This window comes from Medicago sativa, chromosome 6, assembly GCF_051527215.1.
Source record: "Medicago sativa cultivar Bolivia chromosome 6, Bolivia_mono, whole genome shotgun sequence".
In the NCBI taxonomy this organism is placed as follows: domain Eukaryota; kingdom Viridiplantae; phylum Streptophyta; class Magnoliopsida; order Fabales; family Fabaceae; genus Medicago; species Medicago sativa.
Window position 1 is genome coordinate 21563841 of NC_140754.1, and position 26677 is coordinate 21590517.

General features: G+C 32.6%; 1 protein-coding gene and 1 pseudogene across 3 annotated transcripts; both read right to left on the minus strand.

Moving 5' to 3' along the window:
* Positions 1-961: 961 nt before the first annotated feature.
* Positions 962-5971, minus strand: LOC146913662 (disease resistance protein Roq1-like; annotated as a pseudogene). Its single transcript, XR_015016565.1, has 6 exons — positions 5876-5971; positions 5058-5195; positions 4389-4469; positions 3791-4142; positions 3654-3750; positions 962-2830 (listed from the first exon to the last, which is right to left on the minus strand). The product of XR_015016565.1 is annotated as a disease resistance protein Roq1-like (transcript).
* A 13895-nt stretch (positions 5972-19866) lies between these two features.
* On the minus strand, positions 19867-26240 carry LOC146913663 (toll/interleukin-1 receptor-like protein). Of its 2 annotated transcripts, XM_085716899.1 has the most exons (7): positions 26016-26230; positions 25651-25772; positions 25482-25565; positions 24064-24542; positions 21750-22863; positions 21315-21653; positions 19867-21213 (listed from the first exon to the last, which is right to left on the minus strand). In XM_085716899.1, exons 2-7 carry the CDS (start codon positions 25756-25758, stop codon positions 20155-20157), a joined length of 3183 nt encoding a protein of 1060 aa, XP_085573025.1. In that variant the 5' UTR covers positions 25759-25772; positions 26016-26230; the 3' UTR covers positions 19867-20154. The 2 variants fall into 2 exon arrangements, with proteins under 2 accessions (XP_085573025.1, XP_085573026.1); XM_085716900.1 differs by lacking the exons at positions 19867-21213; positions 21315-21653; positions 21750-22863 and having other exon boundaries at positions 24060-24548; positions 25645-26240.
* Positions 26241-26677: the final 437 nt, after the last annotated feature.

Here is a 26677-nt window from a genome sequence, read left to right on the forward strand (position 1 = left end):
CTAGACTTTCGCCAATTGAACTTGCTTGGTTTTGTGGAATTTAAATTCCTGAGAGTCTTGAAAATGCATTTATACCATATTAAGTTTGTTTAAACTCATGTTGTGATATATCTCCTTCCCTTCGTACTTTGCTACCATGGTGGACACCTTCTCACTTTGAAAATTGATTCATAAATAATATTTATTTTAAAAAATATTTATCTTGCATTTAGCCTTTTAATCCAATATTCATTTGAGGAATTTTTAATTTATTAATACTACTACTTTATGAATTTCGAGATGTTACAAAGATAATCAAAGATCCAAGAAGTTTGACTTTGCAAAACAATCATCATTATTAATTAGATAAAAATAAATTGAAAAACATATATTATTTTCTTTTTGCAAAAGATAATTTGAGGAATTTGTACAATTATCTTACCCAAAATCTAATCTTCCGTGATTGTAAACTAGCTTCAACCAGCATAAATCTTGACAGTGTTCTCCAAAGGTAGAGTAGAAGAAGGACATCTACACCAAGAACTGATTTGTTGCTGGCAATTTTCTTATTTTGAAAACTTATATAGTGATTATACAAATATTTTAACATTCTTCCTTATAAATAATTATTCCAAAAATATACTTATACTTAGTTGAGTATATGAGAGAGGTCATTGTCAGAGAAGGTACTATGTTGATCAAAGAAGCATGCTTATTTCTTCTGTATTTCAGGAATTTATGTGCTTCTACTGTTTGATCTGTATTCTTCTTTGTGTGTGTGTGTGTTTATTCTTGACCTCATTTTCTTAGACCGTCTTTAATTTGTTTCATTTCTTAATGCACAAATTTTGTGTATATATTTCTTAATGCAAAGAAAAGAAAACCATCTAATTAGTTTATATTAGCAATTTGTAACACATTCATTATTCACCTAGTTAAACAATAATCCTCACATCCTATATACACATTAAACACAATTACGTTATTTGGACCATTGAATAAAGATCAGATAGTACATACTCCAAACCCTACTCCATTTGTTAATATGATCAAACAATTCCATTTTTTGAACGATGTTTTTATCTCTTGAGGGGATTATGGGTCTGATTCCAAACCCTTTTAACTCCACCTCTGGTCTTTCCCTATCAAAGCCGGGTGTTGTCCTTGCTTTAACCTTGATTTTAAACCTTATCTGCTTTTCTGCCATGGTAGTTACGTTAGGTAGCGAGAACATGGTGGGTCGTATATCATGCACACATGATCTGTAAAACTAGAAAAAAAATGGCCTATCCATGTAGATACTGACACCATCCTTTTCATCATCATCCTCAGCATCAACTGTGATGTTCAATTCAATTTGGTTACAAAATTGGGAGTCCTTTGCAAGGATGAAGCAAAAAACAAAGCCCAACAAAGGGGAGAGGAAAAAAGGAGAGAGATCAATAATCATATCATCCTTTGTTGTCTTGTACCCCAACCACTCTGGAACACTACTTCCAGGATACAAATACACTGCTTTGTAAAAATCAAATTTATCATTGTAATTAACATTGCTTTCATTGCTTTTAGCATGATGTAACAGTGCCACTGAATGTCGATATGCAAAATTCATCAAATTTATCTGCACATTCAACCCAATATTTATGAGAGAACGTTCATCCAAGTTCAAGCAATTCCAGAACTCGATCCTTTTCTTGTTTTCCTTCAATGATTCACATTCAACAAGTAGAGTTTCAACTGATGAAGGAAGCTCGGGTAGAGCCACAAGCTTTGAGCAAAATCGTATGTCTAATTTTCTTTGTCTTGTAAGATTTTTGACCCATTTCTTGGCGAACAACTTCCCGACCCATTTCTTGTAGAATGTCATGCATAGATATAACATTATCTTCAGAAATATTTATAAGAGCCTTATCTTTCAACCTTTCTAACCCAACAGCCACATAATTATCACTTTCATAATCTTTCAATAAAAGTTTCATGTAATCCACTTTCAACCTCAACCCGTTGAAGAAACATGCAATATCTAAAAAATACTTTTGCTCTAAACGATCAAGATCATCATAACTGAGTCTCATTACATCATGAACTTTTTTACTTGGCAGTCTTTTAAGTTTGTCCAGCTGACTTTTCCATACTTCCTTATCTTTTCCACGAAGCAGATGAGCTAAAACTTTAAGAACTAATGGAATTCCTTTAGCATAATCGATTACCTTCTTTGAAAGCTCATAGTACTCCATTTCAAGATGACTTTGTTTAAAGGCGTTCAAATTAAAAAGCTCAAGTGCTTCGCTATAATTCAGTAACCCAACTTCATATATATCATCAACTTCATTAGTAATAAGTACTTGGCTTGTCTCTAGTTGTTACAATTATTCTACTATCAGATCGAAACCAATCAAGAGTTCCAAATAAAATCTCTAGTTGATCTACTTCCTTAACATCATCAAGAACAATAAGAACCTTCATACGGCCAATCATTCTCTGAATATTATTAGACAACCCATTTGGTGAATCGATTTTCACATCTTCTGCTAATAGTGTAGAAAAAAGCTCTTTTTTAAAAAATGCTATTCCATGCCTTCCTAATTCGTCACTCACCTTTGCCAAAAAACAACAACCTTCATATTCAGAGCAACTTCGGTTAAAAACTTCTTCAGCAATAGTTGTCTTGCCAATACCTCCCATACCCCAAATGCCAATGACACAAACCTTTTTTGACTTTTGACGTAACAATGATTCTAAATGTGCAATTGGTTTGGCAATTCCAATATATCCTTTTGTGTTAATAGGGTACTTACTCAACCTCTTCAACACAAGATTGATGATTTCTTCTAGTAGCTCAGCATCATTCCTATACAACAAAAGAAAAAGACATGTGAATATTAAATGACACTGACACTGATATAGATATCGAACATGACATTGACACTGGTAATAATTTAAGAAAATAGAAGTGATTAAATGTAACCGTATGTGTTGTGTAGGTTTCGGAGACTGACCCGTCTCAAACACTAGACACATTGAATTTAACTGTTGGTGCTCCATAGTTAAAGTCACTACTATAAACTTATTTGTTTGGAAGTTTGTAATGAGAGGTTCAACACCCATGATGGAACATTCCTTCCCTTCCCTTCCCTTTCTCTTTAGGCACCTCAAAAGTAACAAATGGTAATTGATTAACGTTCAAATAACTTTTTAGATCACTACTATATACCAATTTAAAAAGTGATTTGAGCGGTAATTAACTGTCGTTGGGTAGGTGCCTGTGAGCAATCTCTAATAGTGCTTAAAGAGTAATCACCTTTTAACAAAAAATTATTACAGACCATGTTGGTCCAAATTAAAACCATAATAATCACAATCAAGCCATTTTTGTTTTTGCGGATGTAAAGTATCTCCAATCGGGAATCAACGATTAACCCCTCAATATACTTACATTCATATTAATCCCAGCACAAAAAGGTTCTAGCAAATTAACAACTAACAACTTAAGGATGTAAACATATAATTAATATGAATGCACTCTAGTTAAATAGAGAAAATAAAGGTTATGTCTTTTTTCTATTCAAGCAAATGAGCTTATGGCTGCATGCAGACCTATTATCTATATATGAAACAAGTAAATATATAGCTACTAGAAAATATTGAAAATTTACGGAGAGGAAAAAACGAACCGAAAATCTAATGACTTAATTCCTGACAAATTAGCAGATTTTTCCAAAGCTTGTCTCCATTTTTGAACCCTTGACAAAATATACTTTTTTTCATGCCCTACAAGTGCATTTTCATAACTCTTCTTTTGATGTCGTACATCTGTAAGATCTACCCCCGTAGAAAATAGGTATTACAATCTGTCCATATTTCTCTTTGCACTCAATTATTTTCACAAGTTCTTCCAAACACCAACGTGAAGAAGCATAGTTTTCTGAGAATATGATCAATGAAATGAATGATCCTTCAATTGCTTCAAAAAGTGAATGTGATATGTCATCTCCCCTCTTAAGTTTTTCATCAACAAAGGCATTTATTTGCTTTTGAGGAAAAGCCTTAGCCAAATGACCAAGAAAGCCGTGGCGGATGTCCTCTCCCCTAAAGCTTACAAAAACATCATACTTTGATTCAGGAGCATTGTTTGACATTGCCTTTTCTGCTACACCCTTCACCTTATTAACATAAACAAAATATAGCGACATTTAAAAATTGATACTACTTTTTTTTTAATAAGTAAAAAACTGCTACTACTTAATTATCAAAGAGTGATGTGATTCCTATGACCAACATTTTAACAAGTGTTACATTAAGGCCAGGTAGTTAAAAATGTTTATTTTGGTAACATGTTATGATTAACATAGAATTATATTCTGGTAACATAGTGATTCAGAAGATATAATATAAGCTTTAACAATCACCTCTGTGACCGTTTTATTGGCCATTTCTCTCTTCTTAACTCCTGCAATAGACTTAAAGTTTAACCGATGCTTTGAAACTCTCTGAAGAAACAGGAAATGCAAAAACAAGGTTAAAAAGAAAACCAATAGAATTAGCAGGATTAATCTAACAAATATATGTTCCTTTGACCTCATGCTGCCACTTCTTATTTTACAGACATGAATATTTACTAAGATTAAAATATTATACTATAAAGTATTGATAAGAAACAGACTATTCTATCTGTATTATCGCAATGCATGATTTCAAATTTATAAAACAAACATAATGGTTAAAAATAGATAGAAAAATATAAAGAAACTGTTAGAAGTTAAAAAAAAATCCTTTTTCCTCAATGTAAACCAAGACTGAATTTGAAAAGCAAAAATAATTTAGAGCTGAATTCAGATTTGGTAGTTATTTAATAATCATATTCTGACATGTTCATGAACAAATTTTGTAGTATTAGGGTATATAACAAAATTCAATACATAAAGTTGTAATACAAATTCACATATCAGTTTCTTGGTCCAAAATGAAACTCCAATTAATCAAATTCAACGATTGGATTATGACTTTAACTAGTAATGTTTTATTAAGCGAAGGATTGAAGGTAAAGACTAATGTTATAAAGAGTCGAGTTTATATACTATAAATGATTGAGTATCAGCACATATTTCACATACATGATTAATACCAAAGTCCCATAATGGCCGCATATCCGAGTTAGATGTTCTAGCAAAAACTCCGTCTGGAAATGCCTTACTTCCATAATGCTTGTATTGCTTCTGAGGAAATGAAAATCAACAGAAGCAGAATCAGAGGCAATTCTAAGTTGTCAAAACTCAAAAGTTTTCAAGTCCCGATTCTTGACTTTAAGGACCAAAATGACAGTTTACTCTAATTTCTGCAAAGTAAATCTTTAGTATTAGGCTTAATTAATGATTTGGTCCCTTAAGTTATTTGTTGGTTACATTTTGGTCCCATAAGTTATTAACGTTACAATTTGGTCCCTTAAGTTAGTATATGTTAGCCAAATAAATCCTCACCGCCAGTCTTTTGTCAAAACGTTAAATAGCCACATGTGAACGGTGACGTGACAACTTGCAATATGTATCCACCTTAGACATTGACTTAACGGTTTTGACGGTGGGGATTTATTTGGTTGACGGAAGATGACTTAAAGGGACCAAATTGTAACGTTAATAACTTATGGGACTAAAATGTAACCAACAAATAACTTAAGGGACCACATCATTAATTAAGTACAATGATTTCTGCGTAAAACTGTGCAGGACATTGAATATATGGAAGGTCACAACAAAGTTTTGGTCTTACTTTACAGCTCTAACAATATCTACAAATATAGAACTAAAAACCATAATTACATACTGTCTTGTTGATAAATCTAAAAGTTTCAGCATCAATTTATAACTATAAATTTGAAATTGATAAGCATAGTATTTACAGCATATATTGTTTGAGAGGCTCCTGAACACAAATTTGCCATTGAACTGGAACAAGTGCACTTTGAACAATCTTTCTTCGTCTCTAGAACCTTGAACGTCACAATAAGGGAAACACGAGGTTATTAACGGAACGAAACAGAAAAATAATGAAAAGAAAATATCACAAGAAATTAAATTAATGTCATAGCAATAAGAAAGCAATCTCTGACCTTCAATGCTTTGGCTGCTAGAGATCTGAAGAAGCAGTGTCATTGACCTTGCATTTTAATTTCATCCTCCAGCAAAGCATTGGATTTGTATATTAGACAAATATTAATTTCATCATTATTTAAGTATAAAATAGCAGTGGCAAAAGTTGACTTGCCAAACAGTTCTGTATGAATCGTGTATCATCAACAACAACAAAATTTGTATGAACATGTGATGATGACTATGCATCAACACTAGTTTTTAGTCATGTTTATGTCTTTATTATGGCATTGAGAGAGTCAACTACATGTAATTCATGGTGAAATTAGACCAAAACAAGAACAAGAGCTCAAGAGAAGAAACTGTGAAAAGATAGGAAAATTGCCTAAGTATGAAGCAGCGTGCCACGTTGATGACATTTCGTGGCACGATTGATGAACGTGGGACAAAGGTTCAGCACTGAAATTTTCGTGGCACTAAGCAATATGCAACGTGCCACGATGCTAGGTTTTGTCTGCTGCCACGTAGGATTAATGAAGTGATCGTGCCACGATGCTCTCGTAACGTAGCACGATGGTGGGCTTTCCTGAAACCCTAAAATTCTTTCTATATAAAGCCACTGCAGGCACGGATTAGGGTACCGATTTTTACTGCGATTTTGAGCATAGAAGACACCAGGAGACCGAAGAACAAGTCCTGAATCTCATACCAACTCTCCGTTGGTCGGATTTATGTATGTTTTCTCTTGTTTATGCTTATGATTGTTTAGTTATGAGTAGCTAAATTCGTAGTTTGATTGAGCCATGATGAACCTATTGTAATATATGAATTTGTAGTTGAACTCTCTTTATTATCAATGTTATTCAGTCTTTATTCAAAATTGTTTGTGTTCATTGCTTTTCATACGATTGTTTGTATGACTATTAACCCTAGCTTCTTGCAATCAAATAAATTGATCTCAAGAATTGAATGACTACTAGCCCTAGCTTTTAATCCTGAAATAATATTTCTGTTTAACTCAACACTAGGAACCTAGAGAGAGGAAATTGAGAGTTATGACATATAAATTAACGTTCTGACTTTGCTTCCACGGTTATTCAATCTAGTTAAGAGATTAATAGGGTTATAACTTAGGAAAGGGTTTTGAGTCAAGAGATTGATCAAAACCACTTAGTTAATTTGTCGTAAAGAATGAATAGCAATTGAGAGTAAAGAGAGGTAAACTAGTCATATAAAGCAATAGCGGATTCACTGGCTTAATCATTCATCTCAAAGTAATTTTCTCTCGCACTTTATTTACCAAGTATTGAACCTAAAATCTTCTGCCTAGGGCAACTAATATAATCTTTACACATCCTAACAAATAATGCACTTGCTAGAATTAAAATTAACACAGTCCTTGTGGATCGATATTTATTACTACTTCGATAGTTTTGGTACACTTGCCAGATATCTATCATGTGACATGCACATTCCTTTTAAGTTTATTAATAAAATTTAATAATGGTGGTTGAATGAATTTGAATCCTCTCAATTACACTCCATCAATTTCTCTCTATCTCTCTATTAATTTTAGATTTTGTAATCATTTTTCCTCCCTTCATTTAGAGAGATAGAGCAGATCAATTTTCTATTTATTTTGACATGTTTAGGTGATGTGGGAAGGAATTGATTTTACCTTTAAATTGATTATAACTTGAAGCTAAGATTTATAACTTTTGACTTAAAACATCATTTTTGTACTAAAATTTATTGTTCAAATCATGTTAGGTGAATCTAACTAAACATTAATCACTTCATACAACTCACTTATAAGTAAAACCAATTTTACATAATAAATTCATTCAAAATCATTTTTGTCACTATGAAACTACACACACTGAAAGGATGCAAATCCATGGTTGGATATGGTGGCGAATGAGGCTAATTACCACAAATTATTTTTGAAATAAAATCATTTAAGAGAAAAATTTCATCAAAATTAACACAAAACTCAATTAGCACTATTTATTCTTGCCAGAAGTTTGTAAAGTTTAGCTTAACTGACCATACCGATATTGTTAGGTTGGAAATCTTTACTTATGTTCCAACCTGAGACCTCGGAGTTATGGGTGAGTTTTGTGTTGTATTTATGACTTCATGTTTGAAAAAAAAAAAATCTTGTCACGTAATTGCACTTCCTTAACTACTCCCTCCGTCCTTATATCTAAACACCCATTTGATTTTATTTTTGTCCCTAAATATAAACTCCTTTTCAAATTACTAGATGCATTTATTACTTTTTTCCTAAACATACCCCTAATTAATATTACTAATTTGTCTTGAAATATGAATAGTCAAATTTATTACACATACAAACAAAGGACAATTTGGTAATATTAATACACAAAACAGACACATTAATTACACTGACAACTTTTCTTAAAAAATGTGAAAAAAGCAAAGGGGGGCTACATTAAGTGACGGAGGGAGTATCAATTTGGTGTAATTGTAAATATGGTGTTTCATGAGCAAGTCACTTTCTACATAGAATGTACCAAAGCTTGAAATGAAAAATAAGATACACCTGTTGATGCTGATGATGGTGAATCCAGCCATAAGGAGGCTCAACCCCTCATGACTAATTTGGCTGAAATCGAAATAATTTTTGTAAAACCAAAATAAGGTTATTATTTCAACAAAAGGTGGTCTATCTCAACCAAAATATTTAATTATTTCAACACAATAAACAATGACACACTAGAAACAAAAAACTGCTCTCTACATTTAAGGCTTTTATCGTCCTCCTTCCTTCCTTTGCCAACTTTTGTCACACTCGTCGCACCTTTATTTATCTTTTATTTCCTTTGTTCCTCTCCCATTTGTTGAATGAGATTTTGATATGTTGAGTGGTATATGGGGCTGATGCCAAACCCTTTTAACTTCACCTCTCGTCTTTGTTCCTCCACTTCATCAACGTTGGATATTGTAGTCGTTGCTGTAACGTTGATGTTAAACCTTAGGGTTTAAGTTTTTATTCTAGACCTAGGGTTTAAGTTTTGATAATCATTTTTTAATCAAGGACTTAATGCTATTGGATCGTTTAGTAGATTGAGAAATCGTCGATTAAACGATACGATTGAACTCATGAAGTTATTTAGACATAAATAACGATTGAAATCATGACATTGACATGAATAATGTTGTTGAGTGATTGTGATAATATCGTTTAAAAAGCTAGAATCCGTTATTTGATCATGAGATTGCAGTTGTTATGCTTGGTTGATTAACTCTACTAACCCTAAGAGAAATGATCCTATCTCGTCTTTATTTACTTTTATGAAAATTAGTTAGGATAGTTTTACACAAACAAACTTTTAAACCAAACACTTAAGATGATAAATGTCGTTGAATGGCTTATGGTATACGCTAGTCCATGTGGAGACGATACTAATATACTTACGTGGAAATAGAAATACGATGTGGAAAAATCTTACATCATTTGGTTCATTGAATAAAATGTGTTGTTAACGAGTGTCTCGATCACTTTTAAAATATTTCAAAATAAGTCATTAATTTAAAAAAAAAATCAAATATTTTTATTTTCAATTTATTGAATTCACACATATTCATTAATACTTACCTTTTGGCCAAAAAAAAAAATTAAAACTCACCATTTATCGTTTTTAAAATATCTCATACTCGCCAACATTTCTCTTAAAAAATTATGTATAAGGTTTGCAATCGAGACCAAATACATTATTTATTCGATTAAATTTGAATATAATTGAGACCCCTTGAACTACAACTCTGTCGCATTCGTGTTGGAATCGGAGCTGGTCATACAATCAGCCATGCCGCGGATGTTCTTCCCGGACGATCTCCTCACAGAGTTCCTTTCATTACTTCCTGTGAAATCACTTCTTCGTTTCAAATGAAGAGGCAACTATGAGGAGGCCCAAGAGAGCAATGATCCATATCATCATTAAAAGTGAAATGACTATATATTGTCATTAAGTAGTGATTCATTAGTTCTAGAAGATTAGTGACTCACTAGTTTGTTATGAATAGCTTTAAACTTCTAATCAACTGATGATGATGATGATGATAATAATAAAAATAATAATAAAGGAAAGAAAAATTCATGGTCATGTAAAACATATAATTAAATCAACGGGCCAAATACCTCCCTAGGTCCTTTAAGTTTCACGTTTGTAACAGATAGGTCCTTTAAGTTTCAAAGGTTACAGATAGGTCCTTTAAGTTTCTAAGGTTTCAGATAGGTCCTTTAAGTTTCGAGTTTGTTTCAGATAGGTCCTTTCTATCAACCTCCGTTAAAGACCTATCTGAAACATTAGAAACTTAAAGGACCTATCTGTAACCTTTGAAACTTAAAGGACCTATCTGTTACAAACGTGAAACTTAAAGGACTCAGGGAGGTATTTGGCCTTAAATCAACTGATAATGGACCACCATAGCTTCTTTGTTTGTAATTTGTGCCATATTCCGTCAGAGCTACATGTATGAGGATTGTTTCTTGATCCAATTATTGACTTTAAACTCCAAGCCAACATATAACACAACAATATCTAAGTAGGATTTATGCGAGTAAACGATTATTTTGGTCCATAAAGGTATAATGTGTTGTTACAATGGTCTTGAATGTGTTGAAATTATATATATATATATATATATATATATATATATATATATATATATATCCACAAGTCTCCTTGTTAGTAACTCTATAGACCAAGTTGATTAACAAAAGATACATTCGAGGATCAAACTAACTAACGAAAGACCAGCTGATGAAAGACGTGCACAATTAGGTACGCCTTTCTAATTTTGTTGCATTTATAGACTATTTTGACAACATCTCACACATTTAAATACCAAAATGAATCTTTAATTTTTTTTTTGGTTCATGAATCTTTAATCTTTACATTGATTACTACAAAGTACAGTAGAAACTCTTTAATTTAATACTCGGTAAATTAATAAACTCTCTAAAATAATAAATTTGTCCGGTCCCGACTTGGGCCAATGTAAAAAATTGAAAAACTCGATAAAATAATAAGATAATAATTTTTCGGGAGATCCCTTTATAATTTTCGGTCCCAAGAAAATCATAAATTAATAATTCATAGAAACTGAAAAAAAATATATTAAGAATACATTGAACATATTTGTTCCTCTTGATTACATTTACTGTACTTCAAAAGTCATTATTGATTTCCAATGCATATGAACACAGTAATTACTAATTTACGTTGAGTCCAAAGGTTCGCTGCAACGTAATTCTAAGAGGCATACACTAATTTGCCTTTTTGTTTGGTATGTACAGTATAATTACTTAAAAACTCTTTAAATTAATAATTATTAATTTATCGATAAATTAATAACTCTCTAAATTAATAAATTTCTCCGGTCCTGACATTATTAATTTATAGAGTTTTAACTGTAAATCTTTAGTATTATTATTATACTATAATTTTCTGCATAAAAGTGTGTAAGACATAGAATATAAGGATGGTCACAAAAAAGGTTGGTCTTACTTTTAAAACTCATACAAATTTACTCACTCCAGTATGATATATAAGCAAAGATTCTTTTTCCAAGTTCATTGAATCACTAATATATATAGTCTATATTATAAATCTGATACATTAATTATTCAATGAATCTAAAAAATGATTTTTTGCTTATATAAGATATCGAAAGGGATTACAACATCTACCAATATATAACTTTTTTTTTTTTTTACAGAATTTGTGTTATTTTAAGAAAAATATATCTTAATTAAATTCATAAACTGTAAGTTAAAAACATGTATATTGATAAATATTAAAGTTTTTGGGTATATATTGGAATCAATAAGCAGGGTTATTACATCATGTATATTTGAGACAAATATAGCATGGAATTGGAACCTTGAATATCACAACAATAAAGGAAAGAAAGGGAAAAGAAATTAAAAGATTAATGGTTATAACGTTAAGGAGAAGGAGGAGGATGATACAATTAATCATATTAGCAGGAAATTACTGACCTGAAATGCTTTAGCTGCTATAGATCTGATTCAACTTTATCTCAAATATGGAAGAGGTAATGTTATTGACCTTACAGTTTACAGTTTACAGTTTAGACATACACATTCACACTCCCACGGCGCATTGAATTTGTATATTAGATAGACAAAGACAAATATTAATTTTACCGTTATTTTATTTTTATTTTTTTGAAGGAAATTTTACCATTATTTTATTAAACCATTTTTCAGGCACTTTTCTTTCTATGTCAGGGGAAAGGTTGACTTGCCAAACGGTTTACCTGCTGGAAATATTTGTATAAACCATGTGACTTGCACTTTCCATTAATTTAACTATATTAAAATATTAATTACTTCGTTTTTATAATGGTGGGTGAATGAGTCAGATTCCCTCTCTTTTAAATTCAACATTTATGCATTACCTTGACTAAAAAAAATGTTTATGTCACCATTATTGTTCAGTTTTCTAATAATTTTCCACTTTTCATTAAAATCTTTGGTTGGATTTAGCGAATCTGCACTAAGTGGTAAATTAAAAGATCATTGATTGAAGTTATATCAGAATTCAGCATTTATGCTTTACCTTGTGCAGTTGTAAGTGTTCTCTTATGTTATGTGATAACATATGTTTTTATTCCTTTGATTTCTGATTCTGAATAATGAATCTCTTTCTGAAAGCATGATTTACTGTTATACCCCTGCGTGACTTAAGTCACGCACCACTGACATGTGCGTGAGTTAACTCACGCACGTTGGTCGGTGGTCAGAGCTGAAGAACAAACGTTTTTTGGTCTTTGGTCAGTTTTTCAACATTCAATCTACACATTTTTTTTGTCCATTTGACACATTTTTTTACCACATTAATGGTATTTACAACATATACTACCATTCCCACCTATAAATACCCCTCCATACTTCCCTATTTCCTCACACCATATCACTTTCCCCTCCTCACTCTCTCCCTCTATTTCTCTTTTTTTTTTTTTTTTTTTTTTCAATAGTCTCTTTAGGCAAAAGTGATCAGACTTCTTCGGGGTAAAATAGTGAGTAGCCAACTTGGGGAAGCGTTCAACCCTTGGGATAACTTTAAATCTGCTTTTTTTTTACTCCAGAAACTTTTTACCGTGGGTAAAAAGAATCTTCTTGAGGTATAAAAAAAATCAGATTTAAATTTAGCCCCAAGGGTTGATGAAGTATTTTCCCCAAAAAGGTTGCACTAAGTGGTAAATTAACAGATCATTGATTGAAGCTATATCAGAATTCAGCATTTATGCATTACCTTGTGCAGTTGTAAGTGTTCTCTTATGTTATGTGATAACACATGTTTTTATTCCTTTGATTTCTGATTCTGAATAATGAATCTCTTTCGAGTTATGTGACTTGCCTGAACCAAAACCGGCATTTAAACGGGCATCAAATTGGAAGTCAAAATGAAAATATCATTAAGGAAAATGCTACTTGTCCCGAAAATATAATTCACGGGAACATCACGACAAACGTAACAGTGTAGCATATAACATTTTTCTATTTTCATCTACCCATGTATTCCAATTTATCCAAAAGATTCAACGGTTGCCGTTAATTCGCAGTACCTTTGTGATGCATTTGTTCGCTACAAATAGCTTCGCTCTATCATTAATAGTTTTTTTCCAACAGAAACCTCATGGTGGGAATTAAAATGGAAGGTTTTCTAGCTAAAGACTCAAGTTGGGCTGAGAATACATTTCTTATGTTCAAAGCTTAGTATAGTTGTCTCCTTGATGGTGTTGGAATTAAATTAGAAGAGTTGTCTCTTGATGAACCAAAGTAGGAAGCTACATTATTCCTTGATTACCATAGTTGTCTCTTGACACAATTGATGTTAACTATTAAGTAGCCAGCATTAGACCATGGTGTTCTTTTTTGATAGTACTGATGATGTTATTTAATTTGGATGGTACTAATGATATGTAGCTATATTATAATTTGTGAGGAAATTTTTTGTAATTGTCACCTGTTTTGATCATTTTCATTATTGTGAATGTTTGTTTATTATCATTTTTAGTTATGTTCATACATTGTGTACTTATATTATTAATTTTATATTTAATTTTTTAATAACGTATCAAGACCGTATCGTATCGGAAATTTTGAAAAACATCCCGTATTGATATCGTATCGGTATCGGGGCTTCATTGGTATATAAGAACATATCACCAAATGCAAAGGAGTCTAGCACTGGCTTCATGATGTTGCTTTAGGATCTGAACAGAATTAACTATCACCTGATTTCAGCTCAAGTGGCTAACTACTGTTGATGATTTTTCTCTTTTTTATTTCAGTCTTCTACAACAAAATTCTCACATCCTATATACATATATAATGAAATCAATGAAACAAATAAAATAATTTTTTTAATTTGTATCATCCTTTCTCCACTAATTCAAGTAACTCAAAATTTACTTCACTTTATTCATTTGTTTAAACCTTAGCTCCAACTTCAACTTATTCTCTTCTAATTACTGCAAAACGTATTTAATTTCAGGTCTAGCAGAAGGTAAAGGATCAACACAATGTAAAGCCAATTTCATTGTATTAAGCAATTCATCTCCTATGGATGGTGCATCCCTCATGAGTTCAAAATCAAACACTTCATTAATCCATTCATCTTTAACTATAGATGCAACATATTGAGGCAACTCCATGCCATTGGTCGGTTCTCAGAGAGGTTTACCAGTTTAAATCTCCAAAAGGATAACAAAAGCTGTAAATATCGGTCATTGTGGTAGGTTTCTTTGTGGTTAAAATCTCCGGTGCATTGTAGGCAAGACTTCCTTTTATAGCAATGATGTTTTTGTTGGCTGAAGTTGTCATTAAAAGACCAAATCTGCGATGTGAGGATTTGTTTACTCATCTAATAGTATGTCGCTTCAGGTGAGCATCTTTTCATCCTTGTTTTACATTCGGCGATAATTTCAGGTCCGTTAGCTGCAAGTATATGTTTAGAAATATCAGAATAAGAAGTGTTAAGAATCATGGAATCCCAGGGATAAAGGTCATAATGATCAGCTAGAGAGAATGCATAGTAGTATTCATGTGAGAGATAACTATAGAGACTCATAGGAGAATCAATAGATTTGATAAAAGATATGAATATGAGTACAATGGTGAGAGCTATTTATAGAAGTGAGTTGGAGTAACTAACTCCCTAACTAACTTGTTTGCTCTCCAAGCTATCTAGATAACTTGCTCTCCAAGTTATCTTCACACTATATTCTAATAGTCCCCATCAAACTCAAAGTGGGAAAGTTTACCAATTTGAGTTTGAAATACCATGAAAATTACAATTTATTCATACTAGATTAACTAAGCAAACTAGGGGGTAAGCTAAGTAAAATAAAACTAGTAGGAAATGATAAGCAAGCCCAGAATGTAGTCCAACAAAGTGATGAAGCCCATGTGCACAATCGGAAGTTGTCGTTGCTGGGGATCTGAGTTGCAGCAGAAACAAAAAACGGCTTCTAAACAGAGTAACCAGCTTCTGAACAAAATGGCTTCTGAACAGAGAAACCAGCTTATGAACAAAACGGCTTCTGAACAAAAAACGACTTCTGAATGAAAACTCCAGAACCACTGATGAACAACTTGCTTCTGAATGAAAGACAACTGATGCCAAACGCGCTTTCTTCTTCTTTCTTCCTAAAGCTTGCAATCAGCTTCTGCAAAAGAGTGATTATACAAAACACGATTTTGCCAGAAACAGCTTCTTCAAAATCGTGAATCAAAGGATCTTCTCCAAAGCGCGCTTTTGCAATTCTGCAAGGAAGAATCAGAAACAAAGCTCGATGCTGCAAAAAAAAAATCTGGAAACGTGATTATGAGAATAAGAGAGTTGCAGAAAAATTGCTTTCCCAAACAGGCTTCTCTAGGAACGAACTTCTGATAAACGTTGGCAAAGAATGCGATTGAGAGTTTCATCAGAGAATGATTGCTTCCCTCTGTCCCATGGTATCCACCACAACCGGAAGCGAATTTGACGAAGCATTGTGAAAACAGAGAACATCAAACACGAACTAATTCGTCCGCCGGGATCAAAATCAACGATTGATTCGTCATGTAACTGAAAGGAACGAATCTTGTTGTCATCATCAGAAGCAATTGGTTCAGTCTATTTTCCGACGAACAACCACAAGGCGGAAGGTCTCGCGGCGACGACGCCGTAAACATAGCTCCTCAATCTCGCCAGAGTTGCGTGAATGACGAATTCTTCCGACGCTTCAGAAACAACAAAATCAGAGTAGCGATTCTTCAAATTCAGGTTCAAGAACTTGGAATTTCTCATCATCTTCGTGCACAACTAACACATAATCATCATCATCGACGATGTCGTTGCAAGAAGTAACAAGAACGCATGAAATCTCACCAATCTTGACGGAAAATCCATCAAATTTTGGTTTGATTGAAGGAGTAGAAACCGGAATGATAGGAAAATCGAAACTGCCAAATCGGATGTAATCATGAGAAAATGAAGGTTCCTGAATTGCAGGAGCAGAATCTGCATCAACGGAATCTTCATCTTCATCAATGTCAGAACCGGAAGCGGAAGCATCATCATCTTCATCCCTAGGGTATCGCTCTGATACCATGTTAGGAATCATGGAATCCCAGGGATAAAGGTCATAGTGATCAGCTAGAGAGAGTGCATAGTAGTATTCATGTGAGAGATAACCATACAGACTCATAGGAGAATCAATAGATTTGATAAAAGATATGAATATGAGTACAATGGTGAGAGCTATTTATAGAAGTGAGTTGGAGTAACTAACTCCCTAACTAACTTGTAATGAGTCATAATTTAGTCTGTTTTAATGCATTATTTAGTTTAGTTTTATTTAGATTTGATTTTATTTTATTGCAAATTTATTTCCTTTTTGAATCTTTTACTTAAAATTGCATTTTATTTTATTTCAGGAATGAATATATGGTGGAAGGTGGACTGGAGCAAATACGGTGCAAATATACGAAGATACGGAGACAAAAATATGTCTCCCACAAGTCAGAAGCTTTGCACAGGCAGTGCCAACATTGGCACGGCCGTGCCACCCTCCAGGAGCTCTTTTGCTGCTTTTCTTCAAGCCCAAGTTACTCTGTTGTAGTTTTACTGATTAGCCCTTATAGTTGCTTAGATTTTAAGTCTATTGTAAAGCTATAAATAGAGTGGCTCTCCATCATAAACATTCACCTTTTTCTTAGAATATTTTAGTGACAATTATTTCATTAAAGTTCTTTTATTTCTTTACTTTCTTTCTCGCAATTTATTTTATTGTTTTCTCTCTTCTTCCCCCATGTCTACGATGAATAGTCTAGCAAACCTTGAGACATATAAAGTTTCGATCTTCAAGGGACCCAAAGGCAATCACCCATGAGAATAGGTGTGGTTGTTGGAGGGATACACTCACTGACTTCGAGAGAATCTTTGATATGCTAAAGAGAAACTTGTCTTTAGAAATTAAGACTAACGTAGAATTATAAGTTTAAGGCTTGCTTGTGAAGGATTCGTTTTTATGACGAACCAATGATCCTAAGGCCCTTTTATATTATTGTCATTTACCTTCAGCCAACTAAACCTCCTTTTTATAACTTTCTTCTCCTCTAATCATTTTCTAAAAGTTAATTATATTGAACAACTCCCTAGCGGAACGATACTCTCTTACTACTATTACTTCGATAGACCGTGCACTTGCGGTTTGGCCTATCAACTTTCTTGCTCTCCAAGCTATCTAGATAACTTTCTCTCCAAGTTATCTTCACACTATATTCTAATAAGAAGCATTGTCATATAAATTAAGAGATAAATGCAATGCAGTCAAGATATCAATTATTAAAGACAATCACATGATCTAGAGTCTAATTCTTTGAATTGAGATCAGATATTCCAAGCTCCAACTTTAATAAATCGAGTCAATAATAATAGAAAGTTGGAACATCAGTCTTCTAATCTTGATCCACTGGTACAACAACAATCACATGATCCGGACCATTGAAACAAAGTTCACATGGATTTTTTCACACAAAAAATCACATTTGTGAGTCCAAATTCTATAAAAAATAATACGAAATCATTTCTTCTTTAATCAGTGAGAAAGAGTAATTGATGAAACTTTATTCTGTAAACTACATTGATTGATACGTTTGGTGTGAATGTGCAAGTATACCCATTTGCATTCGGTTGGCACAAACTGGTGGGGGCGAATCGAACCTTAAGTTTAGTGTGCCCACACATGCTTTGGAATTTATGTGCACTTTTCATCATATTCATTTTTATCTTCTTGTTCAAGTTTTGCAACAGTTCCCCAAGACAAGTTCTAACATTTAGTGTGCGTGAATTTTGCAAGTAAGATCTTTTAAACTAAAAAAAGGAGTGATCCATATTATGAAGTGAATGAAAGAGGGAAAAATCTTATTGATTATTGAATGAGTACATAGGTATTTATACATGTGGTTACATAAGCCTAGTAACTAACTATAACTGAACCAAAAGAGAACAAATTAAAATACTAAAATGTCCTCTAAGCTTATTTCTTGTGCTGCAAGTTATCAACTTTGCTATCAATCTTTTCTTCATTGTTCAATAATAAGTTAACAAAAGAGTGTCCAAACTAAATCCTATAGCATCATTATTACAAGGTTGCATAATTGACAAACCTATGTTGAATTGAAACTTAAAAGCTGGAATTTCAAGTGAAAACATTCATTTGGTAATAAAAAATAGGTATAACAATCTGTCCATATTTCTCTCTGCATTGAAGTATTGTGACAAGTTCTTCCAAACACCAACATGAAGAAGCACAGTCTTGTGAGATTATGATCAAGGAAGTTAATAATCCTTCGATTCCTCTGACAAGTGATTGTGGTATTTCATCTCCCCTTTTAATTTCATCGTCTACAAAGGGTTTTAATTTCTTTCGACGAGAAGTCTCAATAAAATGACTAAGAAAATCCTCGCGGATGTCTTTGCCTCGAAAGCTAACGAAAAGCCTTCCAGCTGTTATTAGTTTTTTATTCAAAGTAACGTTAATTACAGCTGGCGATAATTACAGCTGGCGAACTCTAAAGGATGATTTTTGACAAAATACTCATCTTTGAAGTTACACTTGGCGGACGAACCTGAAAAAGAAGCCGTTGGAGGTGCTCTTAGGAGCCGGAGGGTTAACACACAAAAACTTGATATGTCTAGCTTATAGACATATCATGAATTGTCTCACAAGGGTTTATATTGATAAATAAACTCAAACAAATCAATTTTAAAAATATTTTTCTATAGTTAAAGGAACTTTTTGTCAAATTTGGCTTCAAACTTGTGTCACTATGTCAGCATTATACGGCCAAAAGTACTTTCAATATGTATCATCCAATCAAAATACATTTTGTCAAACATAAGTGTATATGAAATGAATATTAATATATTTATATTTTTGTTAATCTTTCGTCAAGAAATATGTTGGGCAATAAGGCTAGCTTCCTCCGACGAACTAATTTTTCTCTATGCGCAAGAGCAGGAGATTGAATCCCTAAAGTGTCTGAATTGTTTACCTAAAAGCCACCACACATTGGTTCTCCTTCAACGAATCTACGATTCAACAAATCTTAGTTTTGTTATTTAAGTGAATTTACACTTTTATGTGTTACAAAGAAAAATCAATTTTAGAAGTTCTCAGTTAAATGCCTAAAATCATCTTTTAGGTATATACACACACGTCATCACCAAAATCATCTTCGGTTAAACATATATACAAATTAAAAATTAGTATTATTATTTTTAGCTTCAAATAGGCAACGGGACCATTCATACACTCTTTTTTTTTTTTTTTTTGAAGGAGCCATTCATAAGCAGTAAACTTTGCATAATATTTAATTATTTCAACACAGTAAACTTTGCATAAAAGTCAATAAGTGACACACTAGAAAACAAATAACTTTTCCCAACATTGGAAGGCTTTTGTCACACTTTGTTTGCTTCCTCAACACACTTGTTTTGTCTCACCTTCTTTTTCTTTTTCTTTTATTTCCTTTGTTCATTCATAAAGAAGTATTCTTCTTCCTCTCTCCTTCAGCATAATTGTATTCCATTTGTTGAATGAGATTGGGATATGTTGACTGGTTTATGGGGCTCATGCCAAACCCTTTTAACGCCATCACTTCTCTTTCTCCATGTATAATGTTTTCTGTCTTTGCTGTAACCTTGACTTTAAAGCTTGTCTGATTTTTTGCTATTCTAGTTAGGTACTGAGAACATTGTTGGTCGTATATCATGCACACATGATCTAAAATATTATGCCGATAAAAGTTGATATCGACACCATCCTTTTCATCGTCACCCTCAATTGTAGTGATTTTCAATTTAATTTTGAGCAAAAATGGAATATCCTTAGCAAGGACAAAGCAAAAAACAAAGCCCAACAAAGGGGAGAGATGAGGTTGAGAGATATCAACAATAATCATGTCATCCTTTGTTGTCTTGTACTCCAACCACTCTGGAACACTACTTCCTGGATACGCATACAATGCTTGATAAGAATCAAAGTTATCTTTGTAATCAACATAACTTCCTGGATACACATGCACTGCTGCTTGATCAAAACCAAAGTTAAAGTTGTCACCAAAATGTGGTGGTGTCAACACAACTTTGTAATTTTCAACATAATCATGTTCCGATGTCAACAGATTGTGATATGCAAACTTCACCAAATTGATTTGAACATTCAACCCAATATTTATGAGAGAACGTTCATCCAAGTTCAAGCAATTCCAGAACTCAGCCCTTTTCTTGTTTTCCTTGAATTGTTCAGCAATTGTTGAAGGGAACAATACAGTCTTCAGTGATCTACATGTGTCAACAAGTAGAGTTTCGATTGATGAAGGAAGCTCGGGTAGAACCAGGAGCTTTGCGCAAAATCGTATGTCTAATTTTCTCAGACTTGTAAGATTCTTGATGCTTGAAGGTATGCTGCTTAATGTTTTAAGGGAAAAGCATTCACGTAGGTTCAATACCTTAAGATTTGTGGCTTTTGAAAAGTCTGGTAACTCCTTCAAGTATCGTGAACGAGAGAGTGTAACTTCTTTTAAATTAACTAGATCCTGTTACCAAAAAAAAAAAAAAAGATGGTGAGATCAAAAATAGGCTTACGTAATTAATTTAAAATTCCTTGAATTAATTTGGAAGACACATATCCAGTTACCTGCACTCCACACCAAAGCTTTTCCAGTAGGCTATATGACAAGTTCAATATAACAAGATTCTCTGCAGAAAACTTTTCTGGGAATGATTTTAGAGGGCAATGCATCCAATGAAGATATCTTAGATCAGTTGAAAAAGATTGAAGCCATTGAGGAAGACGATCGAAACCATCTATATCACGAAAATACAAATATCGAAGTTTGGTCATCTCATCAGCGAAATCATGATCTATATCATGAAAATACAAATATCGAAGTTTGGTCATCTTATCAAATACATGAGGGCTTAACTTTAGCTTCCTCATTGTTGGCAGACTTATGCTTCTAATAGCATTGGTACCCTGCAGTCATGAAAGTAAAATTAAACATTAAAATCTTTGAAAGACACATTTTTAACCAACATGACAAATGTTATCTAAAATTTACATATTTTTTACCTTGTCATTATTCAATACATGATAAATTTCATCAGGATCCCATAATCGACTGCGTTTTTCAGGGTCTTGTCTAGATTCTTGGCGAACAACCTCCCGACCCATTTCTTGTAGAATGTCATGCATAGATATAACATTATCTTCAGAAATTGTTATGAGAGCTTTCTCTTTCAACCTTTCTAACCCAACAACCACGGAATTATCACTTTCATAATCTTTCAATAAAAGTTTCATGGTATCCACTTGCAAACTCAACCCATTGAAGAAACAAGCAATATCTAAAAAATAACTTTTCTCCAAAAAATCAAGATCATTATAACTTTGTATCATTACATCATAAACTTCTTGAATTGGCAGTCTTTTAAGTTTGTCTAGCTGACTTTCCCATACTTCTTTACTTTTTCCACGAAGCATACTAGCCAAAACTTTAAGAACTAATGGATTTCCTTTGGCATAATTGATCACCCTCTTTGATACATCACAAAACTGATCAACTTCAAGATCACTCTGTTTAAAGGCATTCATGTTGAAAAGCGCAAGTTCTTCAGTAGGACCCAATACCCCAACCTCATATAGATCATAAACTTCATTAGCAATAAGCACTTGCTTATCTCTACTTGTTACAATTATTCTACTACCTGATTGAAACCAATCAAGAGTTCCAAATAACTTTTCCAGTTGATTTGTACCCTTGACGTCATCAAGAACGATAAGAACCTTCATGCGGCCAATCCGCCTCTCAATATCACTAGGCAACCAATTTGGTGTATCAATTTTCACATCTTCTGCCAATAGTTTAGAAAAAAGTTTATTTTTTAAAGATTCCATTCCATGTCTTGTTAACTCTTCACTTACCTTTTCCAAGAAACAACAACCATCATATTCAGAACAAATTTGGTCATATAATTCTTTTGCAATAGTTGTCTTGCCAATACCGCCCATACCCCAAATTCCAATAACACGGACCTTTTCTGACTCTTTCTTTAACAATGATTTCAAATGTGCAATTGGTTTGTCAATTCCAACAAGTTTTTTTGAGTTAACTGGTGAATTCTTTAGCTTACTCAACCTCATCAATATAACTTTGGTGATTTCTTCAACCAGCACGGCATCATTCCTATTGATTGAAGGATGTAACGAGAAGTCTCAAAATAGTGTCATTAAATTTATATATCATTTGGAAATTAGAATATACTTCCATAGTTCAATGCAAGTCAATAATATCTTTAATTTTTTATTGCAGAAACAAAAATAGATAGAACGAGATAATAAATAGTTAAGGATGTTATAAGGAAAAGAAAAAACACTTTGATCAAAAGTAATAAAATGGCAAGACTATATAATTTGTCTCTTAACTTAATTTTAGGTAACACTTTCGTCATTTTATATTTTTTTTTGTCCCAATTTAGTCTTTTATGTTATAAAATGTCAATATCTTAGCATTTTTATGAGATTTTTTTAATGAAATATGAGTTTTTAAATTTGTATGATGAAGATTTGGATTTGTTTATGAATTTGATGAGTTTTTGATGATTTTTTTGCATAATAGAATTCAGATAAGTGACGAATTTTATAATTTTGCGTAACAAAATTTATTGGTTTTTATGTGTAAATAACTTTAAAACAAAAAGAGCGAAAAGGTGCAACAACCAATGATATATATAAGGAAGTAAACTTTTTTTAGTGCAGTGAATGTCTTGTTTGATCTAATCCTTGTCCGAAAGGGGTGCAACAGTCAATAATATATAAGAAAGTATCCTTGTCTTTTTTAGGGATAAATGGAAGTAAACTTAATTAATATAATAAGGTTTACATGCATTTTTGGTGTGTCTATTTTGACAAAACCACAACTTTGGTTTCTCTATTTCTAATTGCACAATTTTGGCCCTCCCAATTTATAATTCTTTTGATCAACCCAAGTTTTTACCATCCAATTTGATGATTTGACATGAACATGAATGGTCTAATTGGATGAGAATGAACAAATGCATTGCCATGTAATCAAATTGGATGGTCAAAATCATAGTTTGTTCAAATTTTTTGAAATAGAGGGCTGAAACTAGGCAATTAAAAAATGGAGAACCAAAACTGCGGTTATAGCAAAATATGAGAACTAAAAATGCATTTAAGCCTAAAAATTAAGCAGTAAAACATATATACTATATATGTTGTCCTTTTTAATAAGCACCAATGTCTATTTAAAAAAATAATATATATATATATATATATATATATATATATATATATATATATATATCCTCTCAAAAAAGGTGAATAACTGTAAAACACACAAACTGTACGGGTTGAAAGAGCTTACCGAAAACTTGATGTAATTCCTGACAAATTAGCAGAATTTTCCAAAGCATGTTTCCATATCTGCACCTTAGACGAACTATACCTTTTTTCATGTTCAGAGAATGCATTTTCATAACTCTTTTTTTGATGTCGTACATCAGTAGGATCTACTCCGTAGAAAACAGGTATTACAATCTGTCCAAGTTTCTCTTTGCACTCAATTATTTTCACAAGCTCATCTAAACACCAATGTGAAGAAGCATAGTTTTCTGAGAATATGACCAATGAAATGGGAGATCCTTCAATTGCTTCAACAAGTGAATGTGATATGTCATCTCCCCTCTTAAGTTTGTCATCAACAAAGGCATTTATTTGCTTTCGAGAAAAAGCCGCAGCCAAATGGCTAAGAAAGACCTTGCGGATGTCCTCGCCCCGAAAGCTTACAAAAACATCATACTTTGATTGAGGAGTATTGTTTGGCATTTCCCTTTCTGCTACACCCTTCAACTTATTAACAAAACATAGGTATTAGATTCTTCATAAATATTCAGGCGAGACCTCACAAAGAAAAAACTAAATATATGTGAAAACAATGGCGGAGCCAAAAAAAATATCTTGGATGGGCCAATAAAATAAACTCTAATATTTAAACATTTTTTTTTTTTGTAATAAACACTAAGCACAAAATTTCATCAAAAAATTAAACTACATATTTGTCCTCGTGAGCTTAACTTAGTTGGTATGGACAATGCATAAAATATGCAAGGTCCGGGGTTCAAACTCCGACCACCACAAAAAAAAAAAACTACATATCTTAAAAAATTAAGATAATTCTTTACGCGATCCAACTAACTTGAAATCATCAATAACTAACTCAAAACTAATACTTGCACTAATTTTCCTTTTGATATAAATCGTCATGCAATCATTTAGAAACTCACTTCCCATCTTGTTTCTCAACCTAGTCTTGATAATTTTCATTACTGAAAAAGATATCTCAATTGTGGCTATAGAAACTAGAAGAATCATGATAAAGCAAAGTAGTCTATCATTGAAGGATGCTAAATGTCATATACTTATGTCATGTTTCCTTTAAATAATTGGGAAACACATAAGCATATCAAAGATTATATATAAGGTACATGAGCCATTTGATTTGATAAATGCCATGCTACGAAATTAGGAAGGGAAGAAACCAAAGCATATCAGCTTCTTGAAAATGATATAAGTTACAAAACAATCCTTTTCCTCAATGTAAACAAAGACTGAGTTTGAAAAGCAAAAATAATTTAAAACATAAAGTTGTAATACAAATTCACATATCAGCTTCTTGTAGTATTAGAATATAAGGTAAAGTAAAGGCTAATGTTAAAGGTGCCTTCCCTGAGTTTATATATATAAATATATAAACGGATTAGTAGAAGCACATATTTCACATACATGATTTACATCAGAGACCCCTAATGGCTGCATTTCCAAGTTAGAGGTTCCAGCAACAATTCCATCTGGCGATGCCTTACTTCCCTGAGGAAATACAAATTCATATAGAAGCAGAATCAGAGGCAATTCTAAGATGTTAAAACTCATAGAAGTTTATTAGTACCTCAACCTCAGGAATAAGACCCGCCCGATCACGTGTTCCTTGACCACGGCGCAATAATGAAGTGGCAACTAGGAAGCCCAAAAGAACAATGATCCAGCCCAAAATGATCATCATTAAAAGTGGAATGACTATATTGACATTAAGTAATGATTCATTAGTTTTAGAATATTGATGACTTGCTGGTTTGTTATAAATAGCTTAAAACATATAATCAACAGATGGTAATAAAGGATAGAAAAATCCATGGTCAAGTAAAACATCTAATCAATTGATAATAATACCATCAATTTTTTTCTGACACACCCTTGATCACCAAGAGTTAATGCAATTGCAAAGAAGTAAAGGATACATATAATATAAAAATATGTTACCAAAAACAGGTAGAAACTCCTGATGGGGGAAGGAAATGTTGGAGACAAAGGAAGGAAAAGGAACAGATATGAGAGAATTAGAAATTGACTGTAATGTTTCTTTTCATTGCAATGACATTTCAATACATAGAAGTAGAAAATGAACCAATGAACCCAAACCAAAGTAAAAGGATACATATAAGAATATGTTTTCCTTCCTCTCAAAAAAAAGAATATGTTTTCTCCCATTGTGTCATTTTTTAATGCACACATTTTGTGTATAAAAATATGAAGGAATAAATCACTGAACCCAAACCAAAGTAAAGGATACATTTAAGAATATGTATTCCTTCCTCTAAAAAATAGAATATTAATGCAAACATTTTGTATACTCATTTCGTGAAAGGGGAGGGGGGGAAAGGAAAAAACAACTATATTTGCACATCATTAATCAATTGAAGAAGCATCTTTGTTTAAATGGCAATTGATATAACATGTACTATATTCTCTTGGTTGTGGAGGCAGCATAGTCCATTAGTGATTCCGATTGCTATTTTCATCCTTGTTGGCCATTCGACGACAATATCTGGTTTGTGAGCTGCAAATACATGTTTAGAAATTCAAATATCATATCTGTATTATCATATAAATTAAGAGATAAAAGCAATGTTTTCTAAGTAAGT